Source organism: Bombina bombina, chromosome 2 (assembly GCF_027579735.1).
Source record: "Bombina bombina isolate aBomBom1 chromosome 2, aBomBom1.pri, whole genome shotgun sequence".
Taxonomy (NCBI): domain Eukaryota; kingdom Metazoa; phylum Chordata; class Amphibia; order Anura; family Bombinatoridae; genus Bombina; species Bombina bombina.
Window position 1 is genome coordinate 828381464 of NC_069500.1, and position 14058 is coordinate 828395521.

The 14058-nt window shown below is 39.8% G+C and overlaps 1 protein-coding gene across 1 annotated transcript in view; it reads right to left on the reverse strand.

Moving 5' to 3' along the window:
* SMIM24 (small integral membrane protein 24) overlaps positions 1–14058 on the reverse strand; it is a 104403-nt gene that overhangs the window by 58228 nt on the left and 32117 nt on the right. Inside the window, exon 2 of the mRNA XM_053700725.1 lies at positions 1972–2107. Within this exon, the coding sequence (XP_053556700.1) occupies positions 1972–2107 (136 nt within the window). The remainder of the gene's footprint in view (positions 1–1971; positions 2108–14058) is intronic.

Genomic DNA, 14058 nt, shown 5'->3' on the forward strand with positions numbered 1-14058 from the left:
TCTCTCCCCCCTCTCTTCTGATCTCTCTCTCCCCCTCTCTTTTGCTCTCTCTCTCCCCCCCTCTCTTTTGCTCTCTCTCTCCCCCTCTCTTTTCCTCCCTCTCTTTTGCGCTCTATCTCCCCTCTCTTTTATGCTGTCCCCTCTCTTTTGCTCTCTCTCCTCTCTTTTGCTGTCTCTCTCCCTCTCTTTTGCCATCTCTCTCCCTCTCTTTTGCTCTCTCTATCCCCCCTCTTTTGCTCTCTATCTCCCCCCTTTCTTTTGCTCTCTCCCCCTCTCTTTTGCTGTCTATCTCCTTCTCTTTTGCTCTCTCTATCCCCCCCTTTTGCTCTCTCTTTACTTTCTTTTGCTCTCTCTTTACTTTCTTTTGCTCTCTTTCCCCCCTCTCTTTTGCTGTTTCTCTCCCTCTCTTTTGCTCTCTCTCTATCCCTCCTTTCTCTTGCTCTCTTCCCCCTCTCTTTTGCTGTTTCTCTCCCTCTCTTTTGCTGTCTCTCTCTCCCTCTCTTATGCTCTCTCTCTCCCCCTCTCTTTTGCTCTCTCTCCCCTCTCTTATGCTCTCTCTCTCCCCCTCTCTTTTGCTCTCTCTCCCATCTCTTTTGCTCTCTCTCTCCCCCCCCTCTCTTTTGCTCTCTCTCTCCCCCTCTCTTTTGCTCTCCCTTTTCCCCCTCTCTTTCCCCCGTCTCTTTTGCGCTCTCTCTCTCTCCCCTCTCTTTTGCGCTCTCCCCCTCTCTTTTGCTGTCTCTCTCACTCTTTTGCTCTCTCTATCCCCCCTCTTTTGCTCTCTCCCCTTTCTTTTGCTCTCTCTCCCCCCTCTCATTTGCTGTCTCTCTCCCTCTCTTTTGCTCTCTCTATCCCCCCTCTTTTGCTCTCTCTATCCCCTCCTCTTTTTGCTATCTCTCTCTATCACCCCTCTTTTGCTCTGTCTCTCTATCCCCCCTCTTTTAAGCGCTCTCTCTCACATCCTCCCGGCCCCGCCCACGCCACTCTCGGCCCCGTCCACACCCGGCCTCGTCACGCCCAGTCGGCCCAAGATGGCTAGGTGTGTTTGTCCTTGCGCAGTCTCTACTGCGCATGACAGCTTCGGACAAGCACACTTGGCCTTTTATATTATAGGATATTATAATTACTTAAAGGGATGATACTAAAGGGACAGTCCAGTACAAAGTATGTTGTGCCAAGCTATGAAGCATACCCAGTGCTGATGGATGAAGTGCATTCAATGCACAAGGCGGTTTAAAAGGAAATTGGTAGCATACAAGCTAATCAAAGGTTAACATCTATACCTACTGCACATCTTAGCACAGATCTCATATTAAAAAAAGTATCTTATTTAACTTTTTTGTATTGTAAAGTTGCTTATAAAGTATATTGAAACTACAGAGCCCCAAAACATTTTGAAATATAATATGAATTTTAATTTCCCAGAAGACATTAAAATATTACTTCCATGCACATTATTTATAATGCCTGATCCCCCCCCCCCCCCCCCATACACAAACACAGAGCTGGAAATATCCTAAGATTGCGTATTAGACAATGTTACAGTAAATCTCAAATTTCCCCTGTGATTGTTTACAGTACAGATCATCAGGAACATGAATCAAGCTGGCTTTTCCTGGGGTATTCCTGGACTGTTCTTAGGTAGCAAAGCCCTATAAATTTTGCCAAAAAAAATACAGTTTTAAATGCATTTTTTGTATGTAAATTTGACTTTTATGTTGTTTGTTTTAAAGGTTCAGAATACTGTTTATAAACTATACTAAAGAAACATTTGTAAATGGATATGAATAATAATTGCCTAGAAAAATATTGGGGCAGTACTGAAATTTTTAAGCAGAAGAGCTAAAATGCAATATTTTAGTATGGGAACTTATTATTTTTAAAGTAAAAAGAAATGAATAAAGTACATTTAGGCTGTGTGGTGGTGCTTTGGATTGGCTTTTTGCATTGTAATACTTAGCAGAGTTTACACACTTTTCTTTCTTGCACCACACTCTGTGAACGAGCAACAAGACGAAGACAATGAACAGGAAGACGACCATTGCAGTGAGACCAAGTAACCAGGGTTGCAAGGTTTTAGAACCTCCTGATGTTGAAGCCCGGACAAAATCTGGAAGGAAAAACAGATGGTGGCATAAAAACCTCTATCATCACATTCTTATACACTAATGCCAGCTCTAATTCATCTCCTCAACCTCTCTTTTCAACTGGTACATTTCCAACTCAGTTCAAGCACATACTCTTAAAGGTATATTCTAATTAAAAAATAAAACACTCTTCTTCATTAGATCATGTCTAATTTGTTAGATCATGCCATTTTTAGCTTGCTATGGTCCAGATTATGAGGCCTATTTATCAAATGTCTGTCGGACCTGATCCGACAGTGCGGATCAGGTTCGACAGACATCGATGAATGAGGAGAGCAATATGCTCTCCGTATTCAGCATTGCACCAGTTAATAGACTCAGTGACCAAGATATCAATAAAGTTAAGATATATCAACACCCAAATAAAAATAAAAACACGAATACTAACATAAATGAAGCAATTTCATATGATAATATGGGTGCAAGGCCCAAATTCCCTAATTGGCAAAATATGAGTAACAAAAATCAGATCATAAATACTGGAAAAAATGTCAAACCAAATCGTGATAAACATCAAGAACCCTCATCTTCGTCTTTTTTTTAAGGGTTTGCAACTCCCCTATGGGGAGAAACCCCAAAAGAGGAGAAAGAGAAGAGGATGCAGAGGAGGAGTGGGACTCCAACTCAAAAAGAATAAAAGAGAGAGAATGGCAGTGATAAAAGGTAATGGCCAGAACATATTTAATATAAGCAAAAAGATTTTGACTAAGACAGGAGAAAGTGTCCTAGAAAAAGGGCTTTCATTTGCACCCACCAATAATCCGAGGGATTTTGAATTATATATAGATCTGGAAAAGTTTTCAAGGAAATTAATTCTGAAAAGGTTTCTTGCAAATAAAAATAAAAATGAAAACAGGTCAGATTTTGGAGTATATGTGGAGGACCCATCGCTAAAAGGATGCGATGAGTGTTTTACATTGGAGTCATTACTCACACTTGAAAGAGAGAGTGTAGAGGCTAATGGAATTGAAAGCACTCAAGATATTGTACATGTTTTGAAAGAATTGGAGGTAGAAGCAAATGATCTTAAGGTTAATCACACAGGCCTTAAACCAAATTCAACCTTTTTTTTCATTGCATTCTCAGGGTAATTTTATACCAGTGTTTAATAAGTTAGTGTTAAAAGATTTGGAGCATATCTGTAAAAACTGAGGCCTAGATTTGGAGTTTGGCGGTAGCCGTGAAAACCAGCGTTAGAGGCTCCTAACGCTGGTTTTAGGCTACCGCCGGTATTTGGAGTAAAAAAAAAGGGTCTAACGCTCACTTTTCAGCCGCGACTTTTCCATACCGCAGATCCCCTTACGTCATTTGCGTATCCTATCTTTTCAATGGGATCTTTCTAACTCCGGTATTTAGAGTCGTGTCTGAAGTGAGCGTTAGAATTCTAACGACAAAACTCCAGCCGCAGAAAAAAGTCAGTAGTTAAGAGCTTTCTGGGCTAACGCCGGTTCATAAAGCTCTTAACTACTGTGCTCTAAAGTACACTAACACCCATAAACTACCTATGTACCCCTAAACCGAGGTCCCCCCACATCGCCGCCACTCGATTAAATTTTTTTAACCCCAATCTGCCGACCGCCACCTACGTTATACTTATGTACCCCTAATCTGCTGCCCCTAACACCGCCGACCCCTATATTATATTTATTAACCCCTAACCTGCCCCCCACAACGTCGCCACCAGCTACCTACAATAATTAACCCCTAATCTGCCGACTGCAAAGCGCCGCTACTTACGTTATCCTTATGTACCCCTAATCTGCTGCCCCTAACACCGCCGACCCCTATATTATATTTATTAACCCCAAATCTGCCCCCCACAACGTCGCCTCCACCTGCCTACACTTATTAACCCCTAATCTGCCGAGCGGACCGCACCGCTATTATAATAAAGTTATTAACCCCTAATCCGCCTCACTAACCCTATAATAAATTGTATTAACCCCTAATCTGCCCTCCCTAACATCGCCGACACCTAACTTCAAACATTAACCCCTAATCTGCCGACTGGAGCTCACCGCTATTCTAATAAATGTATTAACCCCTAAAGCTAAGTCTAACCCTAACACTAACACCCCCCTAAATTAAATATAATTTACATCTAACGAAATTAATTAACTCTTATTAAATAAATTATTCCTATTTAAAGCTAAATACTTACCTGTAAAATAAATCCTAATATAGCTACAATATAAATTATATTTATATTATAGCTATTTTAGGATTTATATTTATTTTACAGGTAACTTTGTATTTATTTTAACCAGGTACAATAGCTAAAATAGTTAAAATAATTACAAAATTACCTGTAAAATAAATCCTAACCTAAGTTACAATTAAACCTAACACTACACTATCAATAAATTAATTAAATAAAATACCTACAATTACCTACAATTAAACCTAACACTACACTATCAATACATTAATTAAATACAATATCTACAAATAAATACAATGAAATAAACTAACTAAAGTACAAAAAATAAAAAAGAACTAAGTTACAAAAAATAAATTTTTTTTACAAACATCAGAAAAATATTACAACAATTTTAAACTAATTACACCTACTCTAAGCCCCCTAATAAAATAACAAAGACCCCCAAAATAAAAAAATGCCCTACCCTATTCTAAATTACTAAAGTTCAAAGCTCTTTTACCTTACCAGCCTTGAACAGGGCCCTTTGCGGGGCATGCCCCAAAGAATTCAGCTCTTTTGCCTGTAAAAAAAACACATACAATACCCCCCCCCCCAACATTACAACCCACCACCCACAAACCCCTAATCTAACCCACACCCCCCTTAAATAAACCTAACACTAAGCCCCTGAAGATCTTCCTACCTTATCTTCACCATACTAGGTTCACCGATCGATCCAGAAGAGCTCCTCCGATGTCCTGATCCAAGCCCAAGCGGGGGGCTGAAGAGGTCCATGATCCGGCTGAAGTCATCATCCAAGCGGGAGCGGAAGAGGTCCATGATCCGGCTGAAGTCTTCATCCAAGCGGGAGCTGAAGAGGTCCATGATCCGGCTGAAGTCTTCTATCAACGGCATCTTCAATCTTCTTTCTTCGGGAGCCATCATCTTCCATCCGACGCGGAACATCCTCTTCTCCCGACGCCTACTCGCCGAATGACGGTTCCTTTCAATGACGTCATCCAAGATGGCGTCCCTCGAATTCCGATTGGCTGATAGGATTCTATCAGCCAATCGGAATTAAGGTAGGAATATTCTGATTGGCTGATGGAATCAGCCAATCAGAATCAAGTTCAATCCGATTGGCTGATCCAATCCGGAGCGGCAGATTAGGGGTTAAAAATAATATACAGGGGTCAGCGATAGCGGGGACGGCAGAATAGGGTTTAATAAGTGTAAGGTTAGGGGTATTTAGACTCGGGGTACATGTTAGGGTGTTAGGTGCAGACGTAGGAAGTGTTTCCCCATAGACAACAATGGGGCTGCGTTAGGAGCTGAACGCGGCTTTTTTGCAGGTGTTAGGTTTTTTTTCAGCTTAAACAGCCCCATTGTTTTCTATGAGGGAATCGTGCACGAGCACGTTTTTGAGGCTGGCCGCGTCCGTAAGCAACTCTGGTATCGAGACTTGCAGTGGCGTTAAATATTCTGTACGCTCCTTTTTTGGAGCCTAACGCAGCCATTCTGTGGACTCTCAATACCAGAGTTATTTTAAAGGTGCGGCCAGAAAAAAGCCAACGTTAGTTACCGACAAAACTCTAAATCTAGCCGAAAAGAAATAATGGAAAATATAATTTAAGTTTGTGTGAGAAAAAGGCACTAACCAGTTTACAAAGTGACAATACAATAGTCATTCGTGGGGCTGATAAGGGTGGAGGTGTAGTCCTGCAAGATAAGGCTGACTACCTCAAAGAAGCGTATAGAATATTAGGTGATACTAACACGTATGTTAAACTAAGAAGCAATCCCACTAAGGTCTTTAAAGAACAATATGATGATTTGATCGGTATGGCAAGAGAACAGGGAATTCTTGATAAATCAGAGTTTTAATTTTTGAGGGTGGTGGAGCCAAAACTTGCAGTGTTCTACCACCTTCCAAAAATTCATAAGAAGTTAGAAGACCCCCCGGGATGCCCGATAGTGTCTGGGATTGGGTCACTCACTTCAAAATTATCACAATATGTGGACATTATACTAAAGCCTATGGTTCCTTGCCTTCGGTCGTATATAAGGGATTCAACAGACGACATTACACAACTCTCTAAATGTACGTGGAGAGATGAGTATATGTGGGTAACTTTAGTATCTTCTCTGTGTACGTGCATACCTCATGATTTGGGCCAATCAGCAATTGAATATTACTTCAGAAGGACGGGTTATATAGATATCTCCCAATGAGCATTTATCTTGAAAAGTATCATGCTCATATGACACCCGACTTCTGAGAGCATCTGCCTTTATGGAACTCTAATAGAGATCGTTTGAGAGACCCAATTGGTTCCCAGGTGCCTCTATCATACCTCATTTTGTTTGAGGTCATATTTTGTGAGTTTTAAATTGTGTATGTCAATAAAAACATGGTCTATTTTTATGTACTGCACTTAGAGGGGTTGTGCCCTGTTTCTTGTTTTTATGTATCTATGTATGTTTGTTTATATGTTTTTAAATATGTATTTATGCATTTATATAAATATATATGTATTTACTTAGACATATATATATAAGTGAATTGAAGTTCTTTGCTGTCAAGTAGAGGAAAACATGAAAAACATATTTGTACAATATTCATATTTAATTAGTGTTTAACTGTGTATTTACTGTATATATTACAGATTCCTATGTTCTGCACATAGCAGAATATGTTCTATGCATTATTAAATATATATTCCTATATATCTGTATAAATATATATACCTATGTGTTAAGAGAAAATATAATAAGATCAGCGCTAAGGAAAAAATATCCTCTGATGAAGAAGGTACTATATTGCATTTGAGACCTTTGAAATGCGTTAGGAAATAATTTGAAAGAGACTTTTTTGTTTGCTACTTTGACCTGGGTGGCTGTTTTTACAACTGTATAACTTTGCAACTCAGCTTGTGGTAGTGGTTCCATTTTTTGGATTGTGTTTTGCTGATACCAATTGTGAAAGTTATTAAGCCTGACTGATACCTCATAATGTATTGAGGTTGTACAATGTAAGCAGCTTTTACCTAAGAGTACAATAAATGTAACTTTATATACAGTATTGCACTATTGTTTGGTATTTTTGTCTCCTCCTATATATCCGGCCCCCTGTGACGTGGAGAGGTAAGGAGTAAACAGAGAAGAGGATATCTCACCATACCCAGGTTGCACAGAAGCAAACACTTGAACTGACAGACACGGGACCTGCTATTTAAAGACGCACAACACTTACCTCATTTGATTGAGGTCACTTTTAGTAAGTGGGCATTTTTTACATACTTATGTGGATATCATTGTAAGAACCTTGCATCATATATACAGTAACAATTTCATATGCCTGATACAGCTCTTTGTTGTTTTAAATACTGGGCTTGCAAGGACATTAACCAGCACTAACAACATTTTATACACATGTGTCCATGAAGCATTTATTACTTTACCTGTACCAATTTTATGGATTGTAATTAATCTTTTTTCTTATGCTTTTATTTAGATTTATTCATACAGGGAGTGCAGAATTATTAGGCAAATTAGTATTTTGAGCACATCATCCTCTTTATGCATGTTGTCTTACTCCAAGCTGTATAGGCTCGAAAGCCTACTACCAATTAAGCATATTAGGTGATGTGCATCTCTGCACATCTCTGGGGTGTGGTCTAATGACATCAGCACCCTATATCAGGTGTGCTTAATTATTAGGCAACTTCCTTTCCTTTTGCAAAATGGGTCAAAAGAAGCACTTGACAGGCTCAGAAAAGTAAAAAATAGTGAGATATCTTGCAGAGGGATGCAGCACTCTTAAAATTGCAAAGCTTCTGAAGCGTGATCATCGAACAATCAAGCGTTTCATTCAAAATAGTCAACAGGGTCGCAAGAAGCGTGTGGAAAAACCATGGCGCAAAATAACTGCCCATGAACTGAGAAAAGTCAAGCGTGCAGCTGCCAAGATGCCACTTGCCACCAGTTTGGCCATATTTCAGAGCTGCAACATCACTGGAGTTCCCAAAAGCACAAGGTGTGCAATACTCAGAGACATGGCCAAGGTAAGAAAGGCTGAAAGACGACCACCACTGAACAAGACGCACAAGCTGAAACGTCAAGACTGGGCCAAGAAATATCTCAAGACTGATTTTTCTAAGGTTTTATGGACTGATGAAATGAGAGTGAGTCTTGATGGGCCAGATGGATGGGCCCGTGGCTGGATTGGTAAAGGGCAGAGAGCTCCAGTCCGACTCAGACGCCAGCAAGGTGGAGTACTGGTTTGGGCTGGTATCATCAAAGATGAGCTTGTGGGGCCTTTTCGGGTTGAGGATGGAGTCAAGCTCAACTCCCAGTCCTACTGCCAGTTTCTGGAAGACACCTTCTTCAAGCAGTGGTACAGGAAGAAGTCTGCATCCTTCAAGAAAAATATGATTTTCATGCAGGACAATGCTCCATCACACGCGTCCAAGTACTCCACAGCGTGGCTGGCAAGAAAGGGTATAAAAGAAGAAAATCTAATGACATGGCCTCCTTGTTCACCTGATCTGAACCCCATTGAGAACCTGTGGTCCATCATCAAATGTGAGATTTACAAGGAGGGAAAACAGTACACCTCTCTGAACAGTGTCTGGGAGGCTGTGGTTGCTGCTGCACGCAATGTTGATGGTGAACAGATCAAAACACTGACAGAATCCATGGATGGCAGGCTTTTGAGTGTCCTTGCAAAGAAAGGTGGCTATATTGGTCACTGATTTGTTTTTGTTTTGTTTTTGAATGTCAGAAATGTATATTTGTGAATTTTGAGATGTTATATTGGTTTCACTGGCAAAAATAAATAATTGAAATGGGTATATATTTGTTTTTTGTTAAGTTGCCTAATAATTATGCACAGTAATAGTCACCTGCACACACAGATATCCCCCTAAAATAGCTATAACTAAAAACAAACTAAAAACTACTTCCAAAACTATTCAGCTTTGATATTAATGAGTTTTTTGGGTTCATTGAGAACATGGTTGTTGTTCAATAATAAAATTAATCCTCAAAAATACAACTTGCCTAATAATTCTGCACTCCCTGTATTTATTAATTTAATTTAATTCACTTTAGACAGCCATTTTTATGAGACAGTTATCTCTTTTAATTTAGATACATTGATATATCCCAATAGAATTTTGGGCTAAGAACGTTTCTTCCTTTATTCTTTTGATTGGAACTATTATTCTTGTAACTGTATAGTGCGCCTTTTTCCACTCTCTCTATAAATATATATGCCTATATATAATTCTCTCTCTCTCTCTCTCTTGCTCTCTCTCTCTCTCTCTCTCTCTCTCTCTCTCTCTCTCTCTCTATACTGTATATATATATATATATATATATATATATATAGGTATAGATATATATTGTACCAAAATACCATCAGATATATGTAGAAATATGTATTTAAGAATATTTGAAGAACATTGGAATGTGAAATATTCATATTTTCATGTTAGGTTAGGGCATTTGAGAATATGTGCTCTGGTTAGCTCACGAGTAGGGTGTTAGGGTTTTTCCCTACTTTTTACACTTCATTGAAGTCTATGGCCTCTAGTTATCAAGCCGTCAACCGCAAATACGCTGGAATTCCGCAGCGTATTTGTGGCGAGGCTGATTCGCCATAGTTATCAAGCCCTACAGACCGGCAAAAGTAGAATCTAGTGACGTAACATACAATCCGGCGGACTCAGTCCGACACAGATCAATGGTTACGTCACTACAGATGTTCCGAACGCAAGTTCGGCACAATCTGACTACTTTTGGAAGTTATCAAACTACAACCAGGTATGCTCGCCACTATTCTGGCCCAGCGTACCTGGTTTTCAATCCGTCGCCCTGGAGGCGGCAGATCCCATAGGAATCAATGGGAGTCTGACAGTAGCGAGAGCTCATGTTCGCTGCTGCCCGATATCCCATTGATTTCTATGGGAAATGTCTGCATCTAACACCCTAACATGTACCCCGAGTCTAAACACCCCTAATTTGCCCCCCTACACCGCCGCCACCTACATTATATTTATTAACCCCTAAACCGCCACTCCCGGAGCCCACCGCAACTAAATAAAATGTTTAACCCCTAAACCGCCGCTCCCGGACCCCGCCGCCACCTACATTATACCTATTAACCCCTAATCTTCCGCCCCCCTATACCGCCGCCACCTACCTAAAGTTATTAACCCCTATCCTGCTGATCCCGGACCCCGCCACAACTAAATAAAATGTTTAACCCCTAAACCGTCGCTCCTGGAGCCCACCGCCACCTACATTATACTTATTAACCCCTAATCTGCCCCCCTACACCGCCGCCACCTAATTATATCTATTAACCCCTAAACCTAAGTCTAACCCTAACCCCCCTAACTTAAATATTATTTAAATTAATCTAAATAAATATTCCTATAATTAAATAAATTATTCCTATTTAAAACTAAATACTTACCTATAAAATAAACCCTAAGCTAGCTACAATATAACTAATAGTTACATTGTAGCTATTTTAGGGTTTATTTTTATTTTACATGCAACTTTGTATTTATTTTAACTAGGTACAATAGCTATTAAATAGTTATTAACTATTTAATAGCTACCTAGTTAAAATAACTACAAATGTACCTGTAAAATAAATCCTAACCTAAGTTACAATTGCACCTAACACTATACTACCATTAAATAAATTAAATTAATTAAATACAATTACCTACAATTAAATAAAAATAACTAAAATTAACTAAAGTACAAAAAAACCCCTCTAAATTACAGAAAATAAAAAAATTACAAGAAGTTTTAACTAATTACACCTAATCTAAGCCCCCTAATAAAATAAAAAATCCCCCCAAAATAATAAAATTCCCTACCTTAAACTAAATTACAAATAGCCCTTAAAAGGGCTTTTTGGGGGGCATTGCCCCAAAGTAATCATCTCTTTTACCTGTAAAAAAAGAATACACCCCCCCAACATTAAAACCCACCACCCACACCCAACCTTACTCTACAACCCACCCAAACCCCCTTAAAAAAACCTAACACTACCCCATTGAAGATCTCCCTACCTTGAGCCGTCTTCACCCAGCCGGGCCTAAGTCCTCAACGAATCCGGGCGAAGTGGTCCTCCAGATGGGCAGAAGTCTTCATCCAATCCGGCCAGCAGAGGTCCTCCAGATGGGCAGTAGTCTTCATCCAAGCGGCATCTTCTATCTTCTTCCATCCGGCGAGGAGCGGTACCATCTTGAAGACATCCGACGCGGAGCATCCATCGATCCCGACGACTAAATGAAGAATGACGGTACCTTTAAATGACAACATCCAAGATGAAGTCCCTTGAATTCCGATTGGCTGATAGGATTCTATCAGCCAATCGGAATTAAGCCAATAGAATGCAAGGTCAATCCGATTGGCTGATTTCATCAGCCAATCGAATTTTTCCTACCTTAATTCCGATTGGCTGATAGAATCCTATTAGCCAATCGGAATTCAAGGGACGTCATCTTGGATGACATCATTTAAAGGAACCGTCATTCTTTGTTTAGTCGTCGGGATCGATGCATGCTCCGCGTCGGATGTTTTCAAGATGGTGCCGCTCCTCGCCAGATGGAAGAAGATAGAAGATGTCACTTGGATGAAGACTACTGCCCATCTGGAGGACCTCTTCTGGCCGGATTAGATGAAGACTTCTGCCCATCTGGAGGACCACTTCACCCGGATTCGTTGAGGACTTAGGCCCGGCTGGGTGAAGATGGCTCAAGGTAGGGAGATCTTCAATGGAGTAATGTTAGGTTTTTTTAAGGGGGGTTTGGGTGGGTTTTAGAGTAAGGTTGGGTGTGGGTGGTGGGTTTTAATGTTGGGGGGGGTGTATTTCTTTTTTTACAGGTAAAAGAGCTGATTACTTTGGGGCAATGCCCCACAAATAGCCCTTTTAAGGGCTATTTATAATTTACTTTAGGGTAGGAAATTTTATTATTTTGGGGGGATTTTTTATTTTATTAGGGGGCTTATATTAGGTGTAATTAGTTTAAACTTCTTGTAATTTTTTTTATTTTCAGTAATTTAGAGGTTTTTTTGTACTTTAGTTAATTTTAGTTATTTTATTTAATTGTAGGTAATTGTATTTAATTAATTTAATTTATTTAATGGTAGTATAATGTTAGGTGTAATTGTAACTTAGGTTAGGATTTATTTTACAGGTAAATTTGTAGTTATTTTAACTAGGTAGCTATTAAATAGTTAATAACTTTGATAGCTACTGTACCTAGTTAAAATAAATACAAAGTTGCATGTAAAATAAAAATAAACTCTAAAATAGCTACAATGTAACTATTAGTTATATTGTAGCTAGCTTAGGGTTTATTTTATAGGTAAGTATTTAGTTTTAAATAGGAATAATTTATTTAATTATAGGAATATTTATTTAGATTAATTTAAATAATATTTAAGTTAGGGGGGTTAGGGCTAGACTTAGGTTTAGGGGTTAATAGATATAATTTAGTAGGTGTAGGGGGGCAGATTAGGGGTTAATAAGTATAATGTAGGTGGCGGTCGGCTCCGGGAGCGACGGTTTAGGGGTTAAACATTTTATTTAGTTGCAGCGGAGTCCGGGATCGGCAGGATAGGGGTTAATTACTTTATATAGGTGGAGGCAGTATAGGGGGCGGAATATTAGGGGTTAATAGGTATAATGTAGGTGGCGGCGGGGTCCAGGAGCGGTGGTTTAGGGGTTCCTATATTTATTATAGTTGCGGCGGGGTCCGGGAGCGGCGGTTTAGGGGTTCATATATTTATTATAGTTGCGGCGGGGTCCGGGAGTGGCGGTTTAGGGGTTAATATATTTATTATAGTTGCGACGGGTCCGGGAGTGGCGGTTTAGGGGTTAATAACTTTATTTAGTTGCGGGGGGCTCCAGCAGTAGCGGTATAGGGGGTAAAACAGTATAGTATAGTGTGGGTGCTTAGTGACAGGCTAGCAAGAAAGCTGTAAAAAAGCCGATGAGCAGCGAGATCGATGACTGTCAGCTAACAACAGTCCGCTGCTCATCGCACCGTACTTGGTGCGCGGCTTTTTGATAGCTTTCTTTATAAATTTGGCGAACGTATTCAGGTTCGCGGCGGCGATGTTAGTCGAGCTTAGGCGAGCGTATTGGGGCCGGCGAATGCTAGAAAGTAGACGGCTTGATAACTAGAGGCCAATGGGAGAATACATTAATGCGATTGCAAAATTTAAAACTTTTTACGTGTGTTGGGTTAGCATGCAAGCAAAAATCTTTTGCTTTCACCTTGTAATACACACTTTTTTTGCTATATTGACTTATATTGGGAAATATTTTATCCCGCACGCGATATTCTAACTTTGGCTTTTTCGATGCATTGAGTTAGCTTAGGAGCAATACGTTTTTACTTTCAACTTGTAATACGAGCGCAGCCCGACGTGCGCAAAAAGTTTACTTCTAGTACAATTAGCGCACAAGCTAAATATCAATCCACTTGTAATCTGGCCCAATGTGTTTAACCAACAGAAATAGGCTAAACAGGTAGATAAAGTCCATCTTAGAAGCTGCAATCAGGACATAGCAAAGCAGGCAATCAGCAGCGGCAGTTGTATGAAGTTGACACTTACTGGTAGGTTTCTTAGAATATGTCTAATTTTGACTTAGAATGTCCCTTTAATGCCAGACGTGGAAACAAAACTCCCACGACCCTACTTCTCTCTTTCTAACTACTGCACAATCTGTCTGATTCCTGT